This window comes from Cryptotermes secundus, unplaced genomic scaffold (assembly GCF_002891405.2).
Source record: "Cryptotermes secundus unplaced genomic scaffold, Csec_1.0 scaffold806, whole genome shotgun sequence".
NCBI lineage: Eukaryota > Metazoa > Arthropoda > Insecta > Blattodea > Kalotermitidae > Cryptotermes > Cryptotermes secundus.
In genome coordinates, this window is record NW_019719372.1 from 23,173 (window position 1) to 31,949 (window position 8,777).

The 8,777-nt window shown below is 39.3% G+C and overlaps 1 protein-coding gene across 8 annotated transcripts in view; it reads left to right on the forward strand.

Moving 5' to 3' along the window:
* Window positions 1-8,777, forward strand: part of LOC111865224 (zinc finger protein 501) — a 56,508-nt gene that overhangs the window by 21,359 nt on the left and 26,372 nt on the right. For 6 of the 8 annotated variants that reach the window (XM_023853106.2, XM_023853146.2, XM_023853139.2 and 3 more), the window contains one exon: window positions 2,450-3,801. The exons of the other annotated variants lie outside the window; for them this stretch is intronic. In XM_023853106.2, the coding sequence (XP_023708874.1) occupies window positions 2,450-3,415 (966 nt within the window). In that variant the 3' untranslated portion in view covers window positions 3,416-3,801. Of the gene's footprint in view, window positions 1-2,449; window positions 3,802-8,777 lie in introns of those variants that run through there. 8 annotated transcript variants of the gene reach the window in all.

An 8,777-nucleotide genomic window follows, 5' to 3' on the forward strand; every position in this document is an offset into this window, starting at 1 on the left:
TGCTGGACAGTCTCAAGAGTGGAAGGACATGCGTTGTGGGTAGTCATAGATGTAAAATGGAAACTCTCGTAGTAGAGGAAATGGCAGTATAGATGGAGGCTTCTTGAAATGAGCAGGCTTAAGGAGGAGGAATGGGACTGATGCCTAAAAGTTAGAATCTTTGAATCAGAGAAGTGTTGTAGAAGCATCCATTGCTAGGTGACATTGAGCACCAAACCCTGACAGCCATTTACACTCATTACTGTTGAGGAACTTTTGGGGTGGTATTTTCTCATCAAGGCACAAAGAAATGATATGTGTAAAGTGCCTGTGAACTAACAGAGGAGACCGTGTTACCTGAACCCTAAATCTAGCAGTGTGTCTGTGATGAGAGAGCTAGCATGCAAAAATTATGTAAGAGATTACATAGTGCATACTTGTACACTGTTATTATTTGTAAATAAAACAATTCAGTGACCAAAATATCCAGTTACAAATCAAAACCACTTGTATAGTTGCTGTCACATGGCAATACAAATAAATTTGACGTGTTTTCTGCCTGGTCTGCACGATGTTTTGGAAGTTGGGTTTAGTACCATCTTCTGATGACTGTCATCATATTGTCACATGATAGTAACATTACATGGAGTTTGGATTTATTGGACACTGAATCATCTTATTTGCAAATAGTTATACAGTTCACAAGTACTCTTTATTGTTTTGTAATTATTATATTGCTTTTGATTTCTAGCTCTGTTGACACACACTTTGTTGGGTTTCAGGCTCTGATAACAGGGACTCCTCTGTTAGCTCACTGGCCCACTGTATCACTTTGTTGTGGAATGGAATTCTTTCACTTAAGAAATATACTATGTTGTTACACAGTCTAATATTAGGCTCTGTCCATTCTTAAGAAATTATTTCAGTAATCCCACCATACTTAACTGACTCAAAAAATGCAATCACATTATATAGCAATGTAAGAAATTCTGTCAGAGACAGCGAAGTTCGTGTGTAATGATGTGTAGAAATGCATTCCAGATTTCAATCTCAGAAGGCATGGACTATATTTGTAGATGTCTCTTATGAAATGCACCTTGAATAAAAAATTATACATATTTTCTTCAATAAATTCATCAGAGAATGTTCCAAAAACTTTTTAAATGCCATTCTAAAGCAGTATAGTGTCTAACAGCTCACTCTGCCTAGAACTCCTGGTTGTGTAATGGGGTTTCATAAAAGTAAAATTGTTCCTGGTCTTAATTTATTAAGCACCATGCCATGAATGCATGTGATGAGTGGAGGTAAGGCTCCACCATTCTCATCCACAGCACTAGGAGGAGGTAAGTGGTAACTGTCATACTTAGGCCTTTTCTGCCCACAGAAATCACTCATGGTAACCATTGGGTCTCAAATATGGTATGGAAAATGTGGGGTGGAGTGAGTGTAACATCACAGTATGAATGAGACAAATAGATATTGCATTACAAGAGCTGTGTTCTTTGCAAATGGGATTTGATGAAGAACAATTCATATAATATGTGAGGGTAAGTCAATAAGTAAGTTACAAATGGATATAGAACTTAAATAAGAGTACTGACTTAAAAAGTGCTTTTATTTCTCAGCATAGTCTCCCTGTACATTGAGGCACTTGTCCCATTCTTTCACAAGCCCCTCAAAACCAGCAGCATAAAATTCTTTGGGCTGTTGTCGGAACCAAGCATGTTCACATGGCATGGCCTACCTCATAATGCATGACAGGTTAGGTTTTCACAAAGTCTGTGCACAATGGGTGCTGTGAATGCTGACCCCACAACACAAAATGCAAAGACTGGGTCTGGCATTACAGCATCTCAATTGCTACCAAGATGAAGGACACGATATGCTAGCCCGAATTGCCACAGGCAATGAATCTTGGGTTCACCCTTACGAGCCTGAGACAAAGTGTGCATCAATGCAGTGGAAACATCCTGCGTTGCCTGCCAAAAAAGACGTTTAAGGTGACACCATCCTCCACGAAAGTGATGCTCACAGTCTTCTGGGATCACAAAGGCATACTGTTCACTGCAGTCCAGCCTCAAGGACAAATAGTAAATGTCGAGTCCCACTGTAACATCCTCAGGAAACTTCATAAGGCCATTCAATGGAAGCATGCAAACTGTCATGCATTGAGGTAGGCCATGCCATGTGAACACGCCTGGTTCCGACAGCAGCCCAAAAAATTTTTATGTGCTGGTTTTCAGGGGCTTGTGAAACGATGGGACAAATGCCTCAATGTACAGGGAAATTATGTTGAGAAATGAAAGCATTTTTCAAATCAGTACTCCTATTTGTTTAAGTTCTATATCCATTTGTAACTTACTTATTGACTTACCTACATAATATAAGACTGATTCACACCCTGCTGTCAGACTCATCCTTCCTGTTAAGATTAATGACGACCCCCCTCCTTTTTTTTCTTTTATACCAGAGTACTCTGAATGAACATCAGTCCGTGTATCGTGAGGAGTGTCAGTTTTCCTGCAGTATATGTAATAAGTCATTCAAGAAGAGGAGTCATCTGAAGAGACACCAGTTCATACACGGTGGCGAGCGTCAGATTTCCTGTGATGTGTGTAATAAGTTATTCAGGCAGCAGTGTATTCTGAGGAAACATCAACGCATACATACTGGGGAGCGGCCATTTTCCTGTGATGTGTGTAATAAGTCATTCCGGCAGCATGTTCATTTGCAGACACATCAACGCATACATAGTGGGGAGCGACCATTTTCTTGTGATATATGTAATAAGTCCTTTGGGCAACATGTTCATTTGCAGACACATCAACGCATACATAATGGGGAGCGGCCATTTTCCTGTGATGTGTGTAATAAGTCATTCAGAGAGCAGGGTGATCTGAACAAACATCAACGCATACATACTGGGGTGCGACCATTTTCCTGTGGTGTATGCAATAAGTCGTTTGGGCAGAATGTTCATTTGCAGAGACATCAACGGATTCATAGTGCGGAGCAGCAGTTTTCCTGCAATGTGTGTAATGAGTCATTCAGGCAAAAGGGTAGTCTGAAGAAACATCAACGCATACATACTGGGGAGAGAACATTTTCCTGTGATGTATGTAATAAATCCTTCAGTAAACAAAGTAATTTGAAGACGCATCAACGCATTCATAGTGGGGAACGGCCTTTTTGCTGTGATATATGTAATAAGTCATTCGGGCAACATGTTCATTTGCAGACACACCAACGTATACATCGTGGGGAGCGGCCATTTTCCTGTGATGTGTGTAATAAGTCATTCAGGGAGCAGGGTGATCTGAAGAGACATCAGCGCATACATACTGGGGAGCGGCTATATTGCTGTGGTATTTGTAGTAAATCGTTCAGTGATCGAAGTAATCTGAAAAGACATGAACGCAAACATGTTGGGGAGTAGCCATTTTCCTGCGATGTAACAAGTTATTCAGGCAGCAGGGTCTTCTGAAGAAAGACCAACATATATGTGCTGGTGAGTGGCCACTTTCCTGCAGTGTGTGTATTAAATCATTCAAGGAACATGGTGATATGATGAAACATCAACCCATGCATAGTGGGTAGCTCTTATTTTCCTGTGGGATATGCACTAAATCCTGCAGCAGTCCATGAATAGTGGTGAACGGCCTTCTTACTTTGATGTGGTCAAGACAAATGAAAACCTTGAAATTATCAGCTGATTTTATAAAATGGGGTACTCTACAGCTGTCATTTTTAACACAGTTCCCATTGCATTCAGTGCATGTCCTCAAGTGATTCTCTAATACTTGAATTCCTTGGGGGGGGGGGGGAAGANGGGGAAGAATAATTTGGCTGCTTGTGTAGTCACTCCTGCGCTTCCTGTTACACATGTCCCTCAGATTGGAAAGTCACTCCACCAAGCGCCTCCTTTAGTGGATCAGAGATATGGTAGTCACAAGGGGGAAGTCAGGTGAGTACGGCAGATGAGGGAGACACTCGAAATGAATATCCTTGATCATTTCAGCTTGGCATTATGCAACAATAAGCCACCAGTACTGTGCAGTCCACCATGTTCTGATCTGATGGCTGGTCTGAGATATACCTAAGGAGATTGCAAAACTAAGGCACTGGTGAATGCTCTTCCCTTGGATCTCTAGAGCACAGCAGCATCACTTCTCCTCTGGATGCCTATGTGCAGAATTTTTTGGGTTCGGGGCTAGAATAGTGTCATCTTTGCTCCATTTCAGGCTGGTAGTAGTTGACCCAGCTTCCATTTCCATTCACTATGGTCTTCAGGAAACTGTCAGCTTCTGTTTTATATTGTTTGGGAGTCACTAGTTAAGGCACCAGTCTTGTGGACACTTCGTGGAGCTGCAACATGTCATGGATGATAAGGTGAACTGGACCATGACTGACATTCAACATGGCGGCAACTTTATTCTCCTTAATGCAACAGTTTTCTCTAATGAAGCAGACAGAAGGATCTCAATTTTTTTGCACTTACAAGGTTCTCATTTGATTCACCCTCATACATAATAAATCATTGTACAGGCAAACTGATCTGGTGATACATAACTGCATACATAGTGGGGAGCTTCCATTTCCATGTGAAGCATGTTGTCTGTTTTCCAGCAATGTTTGTAATACGTCTCTGAGCTATCAGGATGGTCTGAACACACACCAGTGCACGTGTAGTGGGAAGTGGCCTTTTCCTGTGGTATGTGGAATCTCAACGAGGAAGCTGAGTGGGTTGAAGATACCACTTTCCTGTTGTGTGTATAATAAACCATTCTGGTTGCTGAGTGTACTGAATAAACAATCCATATAAACTGGGTATTGTCATTGTTTCTGAGATACAAGTAATAGATAGTTTCCTTGTGTGTAGAGATGATATTGCACTCACAGTGCAGAGTGTCCCCAACACATATGTAAGATACTTTTTTGATCTCAGTGAATTATCTCAAATCTTCCTCTGTGAGATATATGTTCTCCAATTGATGTATTCTGACTGTGCATAAATACAAGGGAGTATTTACACTCGTGAGCAAAAGAATAATGTGAAGAATTATTATGCCCTAATTTAATTAAATAATTTTCCTGGGGAGTAAAGTGTGGCTGGGGTGTAAGGCTGACAGCCTTACCGCCATCTTTGAGCCGATTGTCTAGATAATGTGGGACCCTCAACGTCTCGCAACCTTATGGGCCTTCACGGCCTGGTACAGGGACAGCTTTACTTTTTTTTACGTTTTGTTACCTTTAATCCTTCACCTTCAGCCAGCCTCCAGAATTGAAGTTCTAACCATTTAATCTGGTGGGTTTTGTTTTCCTCTTACTGACTTCCGTATTTTTTTGTATGTTGTTTTATTTAGCCCTAGGAATATTGGTGTTGTGTTGGTATCTTTATTTTTATGTGCCCCATCAGTATATATGTTCTCATTAGTCTAGTTATGTCATTTTTGTATTCATACAAAGGTGACATAACTCAGTTAGTGGGAATTAAGGAGAGATTGTGAACAGAGTTGCATTGAAGATGGAAGTGGATGTATAGGGTGATACGTCAATGAAACATCATGCTGAAATACAATTTTATCGTTCTCATCCTTTACCATGTTAGTTTTAAGTTGGTAACACTTCCAAATTTCATTTATTCATCTATAGATATATGTATGTACTCTTCTTCTTTTTTTTTTTTTACTATTAGTTTTACGATATTTCCACGTTTTCTTCCTGAAGTACCTGCTAGCTTCAAGTCTTACATTGTTGAGATTGTTCTCATTTATTTGGCCTAGATCCTGTAACCATTTTTACTGCACAGACAGTCTGTTGGATAAATAGCAAAAATATTCTGTTAACATTTGTGGCAGATCTCAGACATTTATTTAATTATTATGGATAAATTTTGTTTGTTATGTGCTATTTCAGCCTACACTAACCTTCTTTGGAGCACAGATCACATAAATTGAGGAGTACCTCTATACACATATCTGTGACACAGAAGAACACATTAACTTCTAACATTCAATTATATATATATTATATGTATACACACATTTTCTTTCCTCTTAATTCAGCTAAATTCTCGCAGTATCGCTGTTGATTGTCAAGTTAAAGGATGACACATGTGTTGTCATTCATCAGTTAAAATGATTGACAGGTTGCTTTGACCAATGTTCTGAAATCTGATCCTATCAGTTCATTTTGGGCTGGCTTTGGCTGTATGGACCGCAAGTGGGAATCCACAGTGTAGAGATGGGAGCTGATCTCACTTGGGATAATCACAAAGGTTAGTTCTTCAGTTTGTAATGTGCACAAAGTTTAAGAATAGTTTACAAAGCTATTCACCACAGAATATTTTCTAATTTGTGGCTACTGAAGTTGACTGATATATGAGTATATTTTTAAAATAAGGGTAATATAAACATACTGTTCTGAAAAGTGAAGTTAAATCATCTTGAAGGGGCCTGGAAGTAGTGAAATTGAATAGGGATCTGAAAGAGAAATGATCCATTAAGAGAGTCCTACTGAGAGGACTAGTGCAAAAATTGGGTGGAATCAGCTATGGATGAAATTTTATTTGACATAGAGTCATATGCATAAAACACCCCTCAAGGGATTTGTGGAAAGGTGTTCCTCAAATGAATAGTTGTAGTGAAAATTTAGTGATCATGAGTAAGTGTTTTGAACTTGTAACTGGCTATTTTCCCTAAGTTTGCTCAGACGGAGCCTCCTGAAGCTTGAGTTTGGCCTTCTAACTGTTCTTTGTAAGTCCAGAAGTCTTTTTGGTTACAGAAGGTTCTGACTGAGCATTGTAAATTATTGGAAGTGTGGACTGTGCTTTCTTGGAGGTACAGGGGCTAAGCCCAAATACTTATAAAGAGACCAGAGAAATGGAAAGAGAGGGAGGAGGGTTGATTTTTGAAAACCGTTTGTATATTGCAGTTATCACTTCCTGCTCTAAGTGAATTAACGAATTTTCTGTTATCGAAGCCTTCAGCACCTTGTACATAGCTCGCTGATTTCCAAATATGTATTTTGCAGTTCTGCCCTTTTGAAATCAAGCTCAATTGGTCTCGTAGCCCATTGTTATATTGACTGAGCCATCTCGATTTCCTGTTTATCAAACTGCAATAGTTTATTTAAATCGTGGTCAAAATCAGACCAGGACATGTTTTATTTCGGTGACTGACCCCGAAAATCAGAGCTGAATTCTTACTTTACACAAAGGCAATGAGATATCTTGAGCCCTCGGCTCACAGTAGACGATGATAATTATAGTTTCCTCGCATAGATTGCGGTCAAACTTAGTCCTGATAAACATGAGTGCAGTTATGTCGATTAAGTTACAAGTCAATCTTTTTTTCTTTTTTTTTTAACGAAGTTACTTTACAGTAGAAGAAATGCTGATTATTCATTGCTGTTGGATTTCAGGTTCTCTCTGTCATGACTTTGAGGGTTACGATCATCTCGATTTTAACGCCATGTAGTGCGAAGGAAGCGCGACGTATCTCCTTCATTGTCAGGGTCTAAGATTTTACCAAACACGAAACCAGATAGAAGCAGCTTTCCACTTCCATATTGGTTCCTTGTGCGGCTTACTCTTCGATCCTGAAGGGGGAGGCGATATATACCTCGGACACATCGAGCCTTTAGCTAACTGCAAGTCATTACAGTGCCAAAGTCTTAATATTGATTAGTGTGTTCAAATTGTGAAAAGAGTTATATTTGGATAGTAATTAAACCTTTTATCGACTAAGCTGTTGGCGCTTGCTACGTGAGTCATACGCCGTCATGTTTCCTACCAATAGCTTCATTTTATGAGCTGTGCTGTGATTGGTGTAGAAGAGACCGGAAGTGACTGAGTCTGTAGCAGCTTGTTGACTAGCTACAAATTTCCAGGATTTACTTGTATTTGTTCTAAGTAACTCTGATACGCTCTGATACGAGTTCGGTGTTGTTATTGCATGTTCGGCAATCTTTGGCGCTGTTGTCCACCAATAGCTTCGATTTGCAGGTTGGGTAATCTGGTGACATCGGTTGAGTTTGTTCGTGTTTAGCAGGAAGTGAGGGCAGCTTGTTATAGATTTCTGGAGAACACTGGAAAGTTGGGCAGTGAATTAGAATAATATTCTTGGATTTGAAGTTCTGACGGCCTTAGTAGCCTGTATTATCATTCTTACCAGGAAATAAAACATGGTAAGTATTCTGCCGTTTTGTATACAAGGAAACAATTGTTGCTTGTAGTTGGCTCATATGACAAGAAATGACGGGCGCACCAGCAAAGAGAACTCGACGACACCCCCTTAAACGAAATAAAGATTTTTTATGGTAGATCATCCATTTAAGTCAACTTTCCATCTCCCTAAAGAAAGTTCAAATTTAACTCAGTATTTGAGTATTCTTCACCACAATGTACAAAGTCTGAGCAACAAATTACTAGAATTAAATGCACTGCTCTCGCAGTGGCCCAAAAAGCCAGATATTTTATGCTTTTCGGAGCACTGGCTTTTAAGTGATCAAATCTTGCATCTAAATATTGATCAATATAAACTTGCGGATAGTTTTTGTAGAATAAATGATAAGCATGGTGGTTCTTGTATATTTGTTTCCAAATCAATTAAGATCAGAGAGGTTTCTTCATTAAAAAACTTTGGTAGAGAAAAAACACTGGAAATATCAGCTATTGAAATAGTGAAATTTAAAATCATTGTAATCTGTGTATACAGATCTCCAAATAGTGACGTAAAAATGTTCTTCAATCAAATAGATGAGGCTATAAATAGGGTACTAAACAAAGGTTGCTTGTT